The sequence below is a fragment of the Oryza sativa genome, chromosome 11 (genome assembly GCF_034140825.1).
Source record: "Oryza sativa Japonica Group chromosome 11, ASM3414082v1".
Classification (NCBI taxonomy): domain Eukaryota; kingdom Viridiplantae; phylum Streptophyta; class Magnoliopsida; order Poales; family Poaceae; genus Oryza; species Oryza sativa.
Genome location: NC_089045.1, coordinates 8,263,715 through 8,279,762, shown reverse-complemented (window position 1 = coordinate 8,279,762; position 16,048 = coordinate 8,263,715). Strand labels below are relative to the sequence as shown.

The 16,048-nt window shown below is 39.4% G+C and overlaps 1 protein-coding gene across 1 annotated transcript; it reads left to right on the top strand.

The window, feature by feature from the left end:
- Positions 1 to 10,961: 10,961 nt before the first annotated feature.
- Positions 10,962 to 14,620, top strand: LOC9271178 (uncharacterized). The gene is made up of 13 exons (XM_015761066.3): positions 10,962 to 11,301; positions 11,765 to 11,902; positions 12,006 to 12,087; positions 12,217 to 12,293; positions 12,393 to 12,508; positions 12,620 to 12,737; positions 12,818 to 12,934; positions 13,068 to 13,159; positions 13,271 to 13,337; positions 13,417 to 13,498; positions 13,593 to 13,684; positions 13,893 to 14,036; positions 14,157 to 14,620. Exons 1-13 carry the CDS (start codon positions 11,083 to 11,085, stop codon positions 14,301 to 14,303), a joined length of 1,491 nt encoding a protein of 496 aa, XP_015616552.1. The 5' UTR covers positions 10,962 to 11,082; the 3' UTR covers positions 14,304 to 14,620.
- Positions 14,621 to 16,048: the final 1,428 nt, after the last annotated feature.

The following is a 16,048-nucleotide window of genomic DNA, read 5'->3' as shown; positions in this document are numbered from 1 at the left end:
GTTAAAACATCGAGCATATTGTAAGTGGCATGATTCTCATTCTCACTCTACCAATGATTGCAATGTGTTTCGACGACAGGTTCAATCGGCCATAGATGAAGGACGATTGAAATTCACCGATGGCTCCAAGATGAAGCTTGATCATGATCCTTTTCCGGTGAATACAATTAATTTCAATGATAAGAAGGTGTTGATTCGGCCGGAGCAAGCCGAATCTACTAAGGGAAAGGAAGTGGTCATTGGTGAGCCAAGGCTTAAGATGATGGTGCCAAAGAAGCCGGAGGTTGGTGTTTGGAAGGAGAACAAGGGTGAAGCTTCAACTTCTAAGGCTCATAGGAAGACCAAAGTAACCTTCGATATGCTCTTGGAGAAGTATGAGAAGCAAGGTGGTGAGAGGGATCACAACAAAGGGAAAAGACCAAGATCACCCCCTAGGGAGCGGTTTGGTCACTCACCAAGACGATCGCGTTCACCTCCATATTTTCATCCACAAGACATGTCATGGGGTTCTTATCCAATGCCGCCACCGAGTTATCCTTATCCTTACTTCATGCCATGGGGGGCAATGCCGCCAATGTACAATCATATGCCTCCAATGCAATTCAACAAAGGGTGGGGAGGACCACGGAGGCCAATTCATGAGCGCTTATCTTCACCAAACAAAAGCCGATTTTATGGTAAAAATCGGGTTAATGAAGAAAAGAGGGAATGAAAGCGCACCAAGGTGGAGGAAAGGACTTCGGAAGTGATTACCATCAAGATAGGGTCCCATGATGTGCCTATACCTTCTGGAGATGGAGTTGGAAAGTTCCCAAGCGAGAAATCCGAAGCCGGTACCAGCTCCTCGCAGTCGGCCGGTCTGACCAGGCCTTCTGGCCAGTCTGACCGCGGTCATGTAGCCGGTCTGACTGGGCCATCAGGCCGGTCTGACCGCCGATCTGACGACGGTCTGACCGACGCCTCAGGCCGGTCTGACCGCACGCCACACGTCGGTCTGACCGGCGCGTCTGGCCGGTCTGACCGGTGGTCTACAGCCGGTCTGACTGGGCTCCAGCGTCGGTTTGATGAGAGGGCTGCAAAGGGCGATGTGAGGGCTTCATCGTCTCCAAACAAGGTTAATAGAGGGCATTATTTGCCTCCTGGAACAGAGCCGAATCCTAGGTGGATGCCTAAGGATTTGACGGCTACGCAAAAGAGAAGGTTGCAACGTCTTCGGGCCCAAGAATTAAGAGAGAAAAAGGCCGAAGAACAGAGGGATAAGAGGTTCAATGAGTTGCGACCACCACCGGTATGGAGGCCTAAGTCCATAGAGAAGGCAAAACCGATTGATGTAGAGGAGAAGGAAGGACAATCGGTTGATGAAGGTAAATCGTCTCCAAAGGAGGACATGGATATCAACATGGTGTGTATGTTGCCTATGGAGTTTTGTGCTATGGATGAAGCCGAGGTTGCCCAATTCTCATTAGGTCCTAAAGACGCGGTTTTTGAGGAACCCGATGAATCAAACCGTCACATGAAGCCTCTCTATCTCAAAGGCCATGTTGATGGGAAGCCGGTCTCTAGGATGCTAGTGGATGGAGGTGCCGCCGTGAACTTGATGCTGTATTCGCTATTCAAGAAGTTGGAGCGTGAGGATGATGAGTTGAAGAAGACCAACATGATTCTCAATGGCTTCAACAGTGAACCAACGGAGGCGAGGGGTATCTTTTTGGCGGAGCTCACCGTGGGAAACATGACGCTACCAACCGCTTTCTTCATCGTCGATGTGCAAGGTAACTACAATGTTATTTTGGGTCGTTGTTAGATTCATGCAAATTGTTGTGTGCCTTCTACCTTGCATCAATGTTTAATCTAATGGGACGGCGATGATGTTGAAATTGTTGAAGCGGATATATCAGCCGAGGTTGCAATGGCCGATGCTACTTTTGAGTGGCGTCATGGGAATATCCAATGCTTATCGGGGAGGGATCTTTCTAGCTATGATTTTATTAGTATCTCCGATGGCAAATTTGTACCTATTTCTGTAAAGCCGGCTAGTGTAGCACGGCTAAGCCATGTAAATTTATATAATGAGTAAAGAGGCTAGTTTAGAGTGGTTACAAAAGAGGGTGCAAGAATATCGGTCTACAAAGAACGATATTGGTGAAACCGTTGAAGATTTTGATGAAGTGGAGAAGCTTGGACAAGGGTTTACATCGGCTGATCCATTGGAGGAAGTAGACATAGGTGATGGAACTAAACCAAGGCCGACTTTTATAAACAAAAACATGAAAGCCGATTATAAGGTTAAGATAATCGAGCTACTTAAGGAGTATGTTGATTGCTTTGCATGGGAGTACCATGAGATGCCGGGTCTTAGCCGTGAGCTTGTTGAGCATCGGCTTCCAATTAAACCGGGTTTTAGGCCTTATAAGCAACCACCTTGTCGTTTTAATCCTTTATTATATGACCGAGTCAAAGAGGAGATTGATCGGTTATTGAAGGCGGGGTTTATTAGGCCATGTCGTTATGCGGAGTGGGTTTCTAGCATAGTCCCGGTGGAGAAGAAGGGGAGTGGTAAGATTAGAGTTTGCATAAATTTTAGAGATTTAAATAAAGCTACTCCCAAAGATGAATATCCTATGCCTATAGCCGACATGATGATTAATGATGCCTCGGGTCATAAGTTGATTAGCTTTTTAGATGGTAATGCCGGCTACAATCAAATCTTTATGGCGGAAGAGGATATGTACAAGACGGCTTTTAGGTGCCCGGGGTTTGTTGGTTTATTTGAGTGGGTTGTCATGACTTTTGGGTTGAAGAATGCCGGTGCAACGTATCAAAGGGCAATGAATTTGATCTTTCATGATTTGCTAGGTATTATCTTAGAGATCTATATTGATGATATTGTTGTCAAATCGGATGGTATGGAAGGCCATATAGCCGATTTGAGATTAGCTTTTGAGAGAATGCGCCGGTATGGTTTGAAGATGAACCCACTTAAATGTGCTTTTGGTGTGTCGGCGGGGAAGTTCTTAGGATTCATGGTGCATGAGAGAGGAGTTGAGATTGATCCTAAGAAGATAGAAAAAAATTGTGATTTCAAAGCGCCGACATGCAAGAAAGAGGTCCAAAAGTTGCTAGGTAAGGTGAATTATTTGAGGAGGTTTATTTCTAACCTAGCAGGTAAAATCGATGCTTTTGTTCCTATACTTCGCTTGAAAAAAGAAGCCGATTTTACTTGGGGGGGCAAAACAACAAGAGGCGTTTGAAGAGTTGAAGAGGTATTTATCTACTCCACCCGTTGTGCGAGCGCCTAAAGCCGGAAAGCCTTTTCGGTTATATATTGCCTCCGAAGACAAAGTCATTGGTGCCGTTTTGACGCAAGAAGAAGATGGCAAGGAATATATCATTACATATTTGAGCCACCGTCTTTTGGATGCCGAAACGAGGTATGTTTTTATAGAGAGACTTTGTCTATGCTTATACTATGCTTGTACCTAATTGAGGCATTATTTGTTATCTAGTACATGCATAGTTACTTGTCAAACCGATCTTATTAAACACATGTTGCAAAGGCCAATTCTAAGTGGGAGAATTGGCAAGTGGGCATATGCTTTGATAGAATATGATTTGGCTTATGAACCATTGAAAACTATAAAAGGCCAAATTGTATGTGATTTTATAGTAGACCATCATATAGATGTTGCTTATGAGGGAGAGGTTTGCTTAGTTGAAGTTATACCTTGGAAGATTTATTTTGATGGTTCTTCTTGCAAAGAGGGTCAAGGCATAGGGGTAGTTTTGATTTCACCTAATGGCATGTGTTATGAGGCATCGGTTCGTTTGGAATATTATTGCACAAATAATCAAGCCGAATACAATGCTTTATTGTTCGGCTTACAAGTGATGGAGATGGTTGGAGCTAAATATGTGGAGGCCTTTGGTGATTCGGAATTGGTGGTGCAACAAGTTGCCGGGATCTACAAGTGCTTGGATGGATCACTAAATAGGTACCTCGATTCATGTTTAGATATTATTGCCAATTTTGATAATTTTGCTATTAGACATATTGCTAGGTGTGATAATTCTAGAGCAAATGACTTGGCACAACAAGCATCTGGCTATAATGTGAAAAATGGATTATTTCTAATATTAGAAGAACCGGTGCTTGATTTTAAATTTTTGTGCGAAATTGGCAAAACTGGAGACCAGAGGCGGTCTGACCGGCGTTGCACGGCCGGTCTGACCGGTGACCAAGGGCGGTCTGACCGGCCGAATGCCGCCGGTCTGACCGGCGACCACGAGCGGTCTGACCGGCCCTGTGTGGCCGGTCTGACTGGTTCTGGGCAGAATGCTGGGGGGTACACTTCAATCGATTTAGAGGCCGAGTTAATTGAAAATTCGGACATTTGTGCCCAGGATACAGAAGAGGATTGGAGAATTCCTTTGATTCAATATCTAAAAGATCCCACACTTAAGGTTGATCAAAAAATTCGGCGGCAAGCATTCAAATATACATTGCTTGATGGAGATTTGTATCGCCGAAACATAGATGGTGTCTTGTTGAAGTGCTTAGATGAAGATCAATCTAAAGTGGCTATGGGGGAGGTGCATGAAGGAATTTGTGAAACTCATCAATCGGCCCACAAGATGAATTGGTTACTTAGAAGAGCGGGGTTCTATTGGCCGAAGATGATTGATGATTGCTTCAAATATTATAGAGGATGCGAGGCTTGTCAACGGTTCGGCAATGTTCAATTGGCGCCCGCCGCCGTGTTGAACCCTATAATCAAACCATGGCCGTTCCGAGGATGGGCTTTGGATTTCATTGGTCAAATTTATCCTTCATCATCAAAGGGGCATAGATTCGTGCTAGTTGCTATGGATAACTTCACCAAGTGGGCCGAAGCCGTGCCTTTGAAGAATATGACTCATACGGAGGTAATTGACTTTATTTTGAAGCATATTATTCATAGATTCGGTATTCCGCAAACATTGACTACAGACCAAGGTGCTTCTTTTATGTCTAAGGAAGTGAAGAGTTTTACCGAATCTTATGGTATTAAATTGTTGAGTTCTTCTCCTTACTACGCTCAGGCTAATGGTCAAGCCGAGTCGAGTAATAAGACATTGCTAAAGCTAGTGAAGAAGAAGATTGAGGAACACCCGAAGAGGTGGCATGAGGTGCTTTCCGAAGCATTGTGGGCGCATAGAATATCTAAACATGGTGCCACTAAAGTCACTCCTTGTGAGTTGGTTTATGGTCAAGAAGCCGTTTTACCGGTGGAGGTAAATCTTGGTTCTCTTCGTTATATCAAGCAAGATGATTTGTCAACTGAAGATTACAAGACGTTGATGGGAGACAATCTTGATGAAGTCATCGACAAGCGCTTAAAGGCATTGGAAGAGATAGAGAAAGAGAATAAGAGGGTGGCCAAGGCGTACAACAAGAGGGTGAAAGCAAAATTGTTTCAAGTTGGAGACTTGGTTTGGAAGACAATTTTACCTTTGGGTACTCGATCCAAGGAGTTCGGTAAGTGATCTCCTAGTTGGGAAGGTCCTTATCGAATATGCGGCATTGTTCGAGGGAACGCATATTTTTTGGAGACACTTCAAGGGGAGCGTTTTCAGCGAGCAATCAACGGGAAATAATTGAAGAAATACTTCCCGAGCGTTTGGCAAGATGCTTAGGAGGTACTATGGCCGGTAATTGGATTATCGTCCTAAGATCAAAAACATGCTCTATGCTTTTAGATTCACGTTGTTCATCAAAAAGGCAGGGGGGCATGTGTTTGCACCCAAATTTGGTATCTAGGATTAGAATAGGAAAGATTGCCAAAATTTGGAAATCTACCGGTTTCCTCCGAGTGGGCCGGTCTGACCGCCATGTGTGGGGAGGTCAGACCGCCGGTTGTAGGCCGGTCAGACCGGTGGTGTGTGGCCGGTCTGAACGGCGGGTCCGAGTCCGACCCTGTTTCGTCGGGTCTCGAAGTTTCCTTGCTCGGGAAGGCATGTTTCGGGTTTCCTTTGGATTCTACCCCGAGTTGGACGTGGAGGAGGGCCTGTAGAAGGCAAGACCAACCCCTATATAAGGGACAAGGCCGGTTCATTGTAAAAAAAAATCTACTATCAATCAATCGAATCGTTCTTTTCATATTGCTTTTAGTTTTCTCTTAGTTTGTCCATCTTTGTCGGTTTGCACCGTAAACCGTCCGCCGCTGCTGCGAGAGTGCGACACCTCTTTGTAGGTTTGTCCTGAAAACCTTCCGTTTGCCCACGAGACGGGTAGTTATCTAGAAATTGGCTCCGCTAGCCGGTTTAGTTATCAAAACCCATCTAGATTTAGCTTTTTTGCTAGATCGAGGTGGTTGGCGACTCTAGGATCACCGCAAGGCTTAAGGTGCTACGATCGTGCTTGTCAACTTGTCAAAAAAGTTGCCAACAGGCCCTATGTATAAGTAACTTTAGGTTTTCAAGGAATTGCATTTTTATGATAATTTTCTCTGCTATTGTTGTGGTGAGTTGATAATTTAGTCACTAAATATGTAACTTTCTGAAATTTACTCAAAATAAAATATCCAAATATTTCAGAATTTCTAACACATATTCAGTCATTTTAAGTATCTCAAATAAAAAGGTCGTCAATGACAAAGTTGTATATCTCGTTGACCTACACAATTTTGATTTTACCTTTGTGTTCACTCGGATTTATATAAAAAAGTTTATTATTCTTTTTTTTAAATGTTCTTGTAAATATCACTACCGGTTAATTACTCAATGAACATAACAGTCCAGACCATGGTCCAAAATATCTGCTCCATAGTATCAGTGCTGGCTTGTAATACCAACTTAACGGTGGTACTTTTTCTTAGAGAGAATCCCTTTATATGCCACTAAAAATTAGTCTGATCCCTTGTATGCCACTGAAAATTGGCTTTTTCCTTATATGTCATATATCTATCTATCTATCTATCTATCTATCTATCTATCTATTATCTATCTATCTATTATCTATCTATCTATCTATCTATCTATCTATCTATTTCTATCTATCTATTATATACTAAAAGTCCATTAAACTTCCTACAAGCGCTCCTAAACCGCCATGTGGCGCTCCTATAAACGCTCCTAGATTGCCATGTGGCGCTTTAGTAAATCCTAGAAATTCTAAGAAAAAAGCAAAACATCTAGCCATCGATTTTCATTTAATCTGGTGGACCCGCTATTTTAAACCATTAGTTAGATCTTTGTTAAGAAAAAACCCAAATCAATCTATAAAAAAAAAATCCCACGTTACCCCCGCGGTGTCCCCGTGGACCTGTACGTATGTACGTACATACGTACGTACGTATCCCTGTAAGTCTTTTTCTTTTTTTTTCTTCTTATATTCTTATATTAGATGAAAAACCATGTTAAATTAAAGTTGTAAAAATACATGCTATTTCAAGTTTTATTCTAAATAGCGCATCGCATCAAAACATCCATTAAAATTATTAATAAATTAAAATTGTAGATTATATGATTGTATATCTCTTAAGAACATAGTTAAATTGGACTTATATTTTCAAAAAATAAAAAGAATTTAAATTATGAGCAGCGTTCTAAAATTTACTCACTCCCTACTGTATAATATTGATATGCCCAAATGACATTATTAAATTATCATGAATATATTTTCATATATTATATATGTTCCTTTATTCATATATTTTTGGAAAATTAACGATCATATATTTTTTTACACCATGTGGATGTATTTTTTATCTCTTAGGTTTCATTCGGTCTACCTCATTAGATGAGCTTATCTAGGACACGCGAAAAAAAAGCATGCCATCAGCGTAAGATTAATTAAGTATTAAATATTACAAACTTGAATATGGATTTATTTGATCTTTTAAAAAAACTTTGCATAGAAAGTATTTGAAAACATGCATCATTTCAGGAAACATCTCACCATAGAGGGAGTAGCCAATCCGATAAGATTTTAGAACTCAACCTTAAATTTACTATAAAATATATAGTATATAATATATTTTGTCAATTAGGAATAGAGCCAAATATATCAATCATATATCCCTACTAATTCCTATGTGTATAAGTTTCATATACAAACCACTGTCCACCAATTATCAAGTCATATTAATTACTTATGAAGCATCCGTGCTTAATGCACCTAATAATTAGATGACATCTAATATGCAGTGTGTTATCAAGTACTGATAATGGACAATACTAAATGAGAAACCATCAACAAATGATAGGTAAGTATTGATACCACCAAGCCACAACAAATAATAGTTGACTACAAATATATTGAAACTATTGGGTAATAGTGTTCCCACACACCTACATACATTCCTAGGTTGCCACGTGACGCTCTAATAAATTAGGGTAAATCTAATAAAATTTATAAGAAAAAGTAAAACATCTAGCCATTGATTTACACTTAAACTGGTGGATAAATTATTTTTAACCATAAGATTAGACCTCTTCAAGTAATCCATTACGACTATGACTAATAGCATTCCTGCACTTCCAAGATGCCGCATGACGCTCTAATAAATTAGAGAACATATAAGAAAAATATATTAAGAAAAGAAAAATATAACTGTTTATTTACACATAAACCAGTGGATATATTATTTTCAATCATTATATTATATCTATTCAAATAATCCCTCACTATGTACGTACACAAGAAATGCCATAAAGGAAAAAAAGAAGAGTGTGTATACTATCAGCCCCATCAAGTAGTTTTCTCTATCTTTCTTTGCAGCTCTGAGATTTTCCACAAATTGTGCATATGAGTAGCGACCACTCCTGGCGAGGCTGTCGAAGAAGCCACGCTACACAGCACCGCTTCACGCCATCTCGCCAATTTTCTTGAAAGCATTTTTTTTACTATTAATGTTAAAGGCAATCTCGAGCGCATATATAAACGTGTGCACACCCATCATAGAAATAGGCATACGCACACCTACCCTAAGAGAAAAAATATTTGTCAAAAAAAGAGGAAAAAATATGTACTTAGTATTTGCCAAGAAAAACATATATATAAATATATATATATATATAGCATAAAAATGTCGCATGTAACCACATTATATCTTTTTAATTATATCATTCCCATCTATATAATAATATGCTAATTATTAACATTATAGATTATTCCATCGTATATAACCGAAACAATTCGCACTGTCATTATAGTTTAAGGGTGTAATTCAGACTATTTCCTTTAAAAAAAGTCATTTCAACACAATAAGGATTCATAATACAAATTTAATCAATACTAATTTAGTAAAGTACCCGCGCATATGCGCGGGCCACCTTCCTAGTTGGTCTAAATTTACGCATCCTCTCATGTCACTCCCGTCAGTTGACTGTGGGTTGACCGTTAACTCTAAAGTAAAAAAGATGTATTTACTCTTCTGAATATAAGATTCTTTCTACTTTTTATTCCTCTGTCACTGTTAGCTCATAACAAGAACCAGCAGTGGTATATCACCGCAAATGAACTGGGTAGTGATATTTAGTAACATTGTCAGTTTACTTCAGTTTGGGCAAAGAAACCAAAGTGAACTGACAGTGATAAATTCTCACCGCCGGTTCATACCGAACCAGCAGTGATGACCACTTCTGTGGTAGTGATTGCTGCAATTTATCTATCCATATGATTTAACGCGCGCAGCTTCCGCACCGCACACAAACACTAACGCCGTGCCATAAACCCAACCAATTTGATCGACCACCCCGGCAGTCATTAATTGTTTTGATTTGTTACACTAAAGTATTGAGATCAACTGTAAAAACTTGTAAGCGTCCAAAAGTCTTGTGTTTTATGCGAAGTGAATTCCCCACAACACGCATGGCAATTGTTTAATAACTCCCTCCATTTCAAAATGTTTGACACCGTTAACTTTTTAGTACGTGGTTGACCATTCGTCTTATTCAAAAAATTTAAGTAATTATTTATTCTTTTCATATCATTTGATTCATTGTTAAATATACTTTCATGTAAACATATAGTTTTACATATTTCACAACTTTTTTTAATAAGACGAACGGTCAAACATATGCTAAAAAGTCAACGGTGTCAAACACTTTGAAACGGAGGGAGTATATGTTGGCAACGTCAATGTGATACAACTGTCTGTGTGTTCACTTGTCTGAAACCAAGTGGATCAGTCAAGTAATTAATTGTATAACAGATACGGTACAATTATAATGACATCCAAAGAAACGGAGCCGGCAATGCGCATGTCATCTTCCATTCCAGCCGGCTGATTCCCCAACACCTACGCACCTCTCTATCATTGAAAACAATTAGCAAAATATACCAGGTAACCTTTCTTAACATTTAAAACTGTGCACTTATTACAATTCTAATGCAGTTTGCGGAATATTGCCTTCACTATTAAATTATTGATGCCGTTGGCTTTTTAGACATGGTATTTGACCATTTGTCTTATTAGAAAAGCTATATAACTATTATTTATTTTGTTGTGACTTGTTTTATCATTTAATATATTTTAACATTAGTACTAAATTTTTAAATAAGACGAATGGTTATCGTCATTTCCAAAAGTAAATTTCCAAAAGTAAACAACGTCGTACATTTAAAAATGCAGGAGTAGCAGTTCTTTGAAAGTTCAACGGACATCTGAAAATTATTCTGAATTTGTTGTTCATGACGATTCTGTACTTCTATTTGTAATTTACATATTGCATACTTATCCTAAACTACAAATATTCTCTCTGCTCTCCAATCTTTATTTTTCATGGATAGACTGCATATTAAAGGAACTAAGGTTCTGACACTTGGAAACATAGCCCAAGAAGTCAGTGCAAGCAAACATGGACAGTGACAATTATCCTAGAAAAAAAACATGTACTTAACCACTGGACGGCAAGCCAACATTACTGCAAAAACATAATAAATCTACGTAACAACAAATTAACTATCAAAAGAAGACATCTTTGACAGCAAGAGGGGAAATTCTTATGATCAGATACAGATCAGATACTATATAGATGTGACAGGCTCCAATTTTCGTTGATACTAATATCCATTTCCATGTCCTGACATAGCTCTGGATCATGGAGAAGGGGCAGGAGATAGGAGCGTCAGCCGGCGAGAAAGGTTCAGAGCAGCACGCCATTGACGTCCGCCCCGGCGAGCATGGCGCCATCGGAGTCGTCGCCGGCGCCGCTGCAGAAGCACCGGAGAAGGAGAGATTGGCTGTTGTTGAAGAGGAGCCCAGGAAGAAAAGCAAGAGGGTTGCAGCTCTTGATGCCTTTAGAGGGCTAACCATTGTGGTATACATATATCTACTGCATATGCAGTGAAAAATATGAATAGTTTTGTTTCCATCTAGTTACACTTTGGTAGTACTTATCAGTGTTTTGATGATCAGTGTAATTTAGTATTCATGAAGTGTAGAAAGTAGCACCCCTTTTTATTTACCCCCTTCAATAAAAAAAGGAAGTTGTTTTGGATGTTTCAAGTAAAACCTTAGAATGTTTGGTCATTAATTAATGCTCTTTAATTATTTAGATTTGAACTATGAAAAATTGAAAATCATCTATATATATTTGTCTCAAAAGTTACTTCCATAAAATTATAATTTTATCGGATCTTTTTGTAAAAAAAATTATAATAGAAACTAACTGACAAATGTGCCGATGTTTTTATGACCAAAGGGAGTAGTAAAAACAGAAGTTGAAATTCTTTGAATGAGCATGAATGTGACAGTGTAAACTGTTGAGTTGCATTGTGCAGCTAATGATACTGGTGGATGATGCCGGTGGGGCTTACGAGCGGATGGACCATTCACCATGGAACGGATGCACCTTGGCAGATTTCGTCATGCCCTTCTTCCTCTTCATCGTCGGCGTCGCAATCGCCTTCGCGTTGAAGGTTACTACAGACACTTGCACAAGAGCACCTCTTGCTATGAATCTATGAATAATGCTGTTGTTAAATTCTGGCAATTGATCGTCTGGCTTATACATGGTTGCAGAGAGTTCCAAAGTTGGGTGCAGCTGTGAAGAAGATCACCATCAGAACACTGAAAATGCTCTTCTGGGGCCTGCTACTGCAAGGTAAGTAAAACCTTCAATGAACATGCCCACTATCAAATGCAATGTGCATATCAACAAATTTTCAGTTTGCAACTTGAATGTTATGACAATCATTGGCACTGCCGAATTTGATGTTTCGCATGTATGAAGGTGGATATTCACATGCACCGGATGACCTGTCTTATGGGGTGGATATGAAGAAGATAAGATGGTGTGGCATCCTCCAGGTCCAGTACCTTAATTTGCTGAAAGAAAACAAAAAATTGTTCAGAGTTTATGTTCTGTTTATTTCTTCAGAATTTATTAGTTCTGTTTTGACAATGCAGAGGATAGCTTTGGTGTACTTCGTGGTTGCTCTGATAGAGGCATTCACCACAAAAGTTCGGCCTACGACAGTGCGGTCCGGTCCATATGCAATCTTCCACGCATACCGATGGCAATGGTACACAAATATTACCTTGATATTTGGCTAACAATGTCACTGCAATTCAGCGAACATCTGTTCAATTTCTGAAAATGGTGAGCATTTCTGGTCTTTTCTGTTATCTGACAGGCTAGGCGGTTTTGTCGCGTTATTCATTTACATGGTCACCACATTCTCTCTATATGTCCCGGATTGGAGCTATGTCTACCACAACGATGGCGATGTTAATGACGGGAAGCAATTTACGGTACTACTTGCAGTTTTCCCTGATCATGTGAGCAGAGCTGCAAATCCTGTATTTGCTACAGTACTGTCTTATCCCTGCAGGTACAATGTGGTGTGAGAGGTCATCTGGACCCTGCCTGCAACGCAGTTGGTTATGTTGATAGGGTGGTTTGGGGAATCAATCATCTCTACACGCAGCCAGTTTGGATCCGATCAAAGGTAGAAACTGTAATCTTGCAATGATCAGATGTACAATATTTGTCCTTCTGTAATCAAGTGCAAAATTTTGTTTTGTTAACCTGTACCCTGCAAACTCTGAAACTTTTTGTGAACTGCAATTATCTTTGATTAGGATTGTACATTTAGCTCACCAAGGGCAGGTCCTCTCCGAGCTGATGCTCCAGCATGGTGTCTTGGGCCTTTTGAACCAGAAGGCTTATTAAGGTTGGAAATCTGACAACATGAGCTAACTGAAGCTGAAGTTAATTTGTCTTAGAAGCTTCTTTGCACTACGTATTAAGTAATTCAGCTGTCTAACAATTTATTCTTTTGCAGTTCAATATCATCGATTCTGTCAGGGACAATTGGGATCCATTATGGACATGTTCTCGTTCATTTCAAGGTTATTTTGTGTTAATTTATACTATTTTAAGTTAATATTTAACAAGCACAAGTTTGAAACAAAAGTGTCTGAATTTTAGACCCACAGAGAGAGACTGAGACACTGGCTTCTGCTGGGATTTTCTCTCCTTGCACTCGGCATTCTTCTCCACTTCACAAATGGTACTACTACTCCCCAAAATCTATTTCCCACAACTGATAAAAAAGGTCAAAATATTTATTCAGGACTTTTACATCCATTTTATCTTTCTTGCAGCCATTCCAATCAACAAGCAACTCTACAGCTTAAGCTATGTCTGCTTCACGGCTGGTGCAGCTGGAGTAGTTCTTTCAGCTTTCTACATATTGGTATGATTTTTCATTAGTACATTGAGGCCTCGTTTGGTTTGGTGTGGACCGAGATTTTAGTTCAAAGTCCCAGCCTATAAACACGGATGGGCTGGGTTCGATTACTTGAGGCCCATCTAAACGAGGCCTGATATGGAATTTCAGTACTCATTTTCATGACCGATTTTAATTTTATTTATTTACTGGATTATTATTTTTTTATTAATAGATTGATGTCTGGGGACTAAGAACACCATTCTTGTTCCTGGAGTGGATTGGCATGAATGCCATGCTTGTGTTTGTTCTAGCAGCACAGGCAATATTTCCAGCATTTGTCAATGGATGGTACTATGATTCACCAGGCAATACTCTTGTAAGTAACTTTGTTGCAAGTTTATTTTTAATCCATCATGACAGCATGGTGACATCTACAGGCAAAGTTTTGACATGAGTTTGATTTGGTTTAATCCATTACCTAAAAAAAAATCTGCAGGTTAGCTGGATCCAGAAGCATGTGTTTATCAATGTATGGCACTCACAAAGGTTGGGAACACTGCTGTATGTCATATTTGGGGAGATTGTCTTCTGGGGTGTTGTGTCAGGCATCTTGCACAAGCTGGGAATTTATTGGAAACTATGAGGATTTTGGATTTAAGTGTAAACAGCGCTAAGGAGAACCAATTACTGTTGCTTTTACAGATAAAGTCTGGTTTCTGATTTGCATGTGATATTATTTTGTATGATGCTATTATTTGTATAATCGAAGCAAAAATGAGATACATATATTTTAATCTTTGAAGCATTCTTTAGGATATTGATGTTGATGTAGTAAGTGGCCATATATATGCTTGTTCAGTGTGACAATATGCTATTTACCAAAAATCAGTATGTATATCCCCTCATGATTTTTGTAGATAATGGAAGTTTTAATTAAACTGAGTTGATTACATCAAGGTGATACTACTTCACTGAGAACACTCCTGGCCTCTGCATAATCTCCTCATGATTCTGGTAGAATGATCTCAAACGTCTCTGAAGAGATTCTATCACACCGATTGATTTGGCCATGTTACAACGGGATCACATTCTTGAAACCAACCGTCCAAGCCAGTGTAAGTTCAGAGTTAGAATCTCTGATGATCTTCAAAGCCTTCAAACTGAAAAGAATCAGATCAGTCACAGTCTCACAGAGAGACTGACTGCAGTATCAGAAGAACATGGACAAGTTGCAACTGTGGTCAGGGATCCCGAGACAAGCCTGCCTGTCCTATCTACTCATTGTTCAGACATCTTCTTGCAATCAACCAAAAGGCCCATACTACATACTACATGGATAACAGCCAAATTGGCTGGCAAAAATGCCTAATTGGCTGCAGAATCTAGTCACTCTATGCTCAATGTTATGCGTTCTTGCCCTTATCTGCATATATCATTGGGCTTGGGATCCATTGCATCAGACATGTTCAGCAAGCATGGCAATGCCAAATTGCCAATGCTACTGGCTTTGTTTCCTTCTGCTTGAATCAGCAAATAAACAGTGTGAAATGGCGGCATCCATGGTTTGCTCCGTTTTGTATTTATGCTGGTTTCTTATCCTGCAATAAAGTACATGTTTGTATTTATTTTGTTTTTAAAATTTTAGTTCTGTTTTTTGGTGCCTTGATGTGCTGTAATGTTGTCTTGTAAGAACAAAAGAGAAGTCTTCTCCCCATACTTGTCAATCATGCAAATATTGTCATTTTCCCCTGTTAATTGTCATGTTGTTATTCTTCAAGAACATGAAAGGCCCTGTTTAGTAGGACAAATATTGGTCTTATCTTCCATGGGGCTAAAAATTTTTGTCAGTATTGTTGAGATTTTGATTCCACCAGAAGAAAAACAAGATTCTAAGTTGAAGGAAAAATAAACTGGTTGCTCCATGAAGTTGCAAAAATTAATTAACCATACTGCAAGTCTGCAACCTGTCTTAATTGGTATTAATCTGCCATGCTACCAGCTAACACCATTATATTTTCAGAGAGTCACAGATCTAATCCTAAAAAAAAAAGGGGAAAATAATCACAGATCTCTATAGCTTTGGTGCATGCAGCATGTATGTATCTTATGATCTGTCAGACTTGGTATGCTTATCCCTGAACATAATGCATTGCTCCCATGCATGAACGTTGTGAGATCAGAGAGCAGATGATCAGTTAATCAATTGTGCATACATGATCATAAATTTATATTATAATACATTAATGTATACCGTTGTGAATAAAAGAATAAAATTATCTGCCCAATGTTCTTCGATGAGGAAACAAACAGTAAACTGAACCAACGGCTAAGTAGATGAATGTACAGCTATAGTATTAAAAATATATACTACTAGTAAGCATGTAAAAA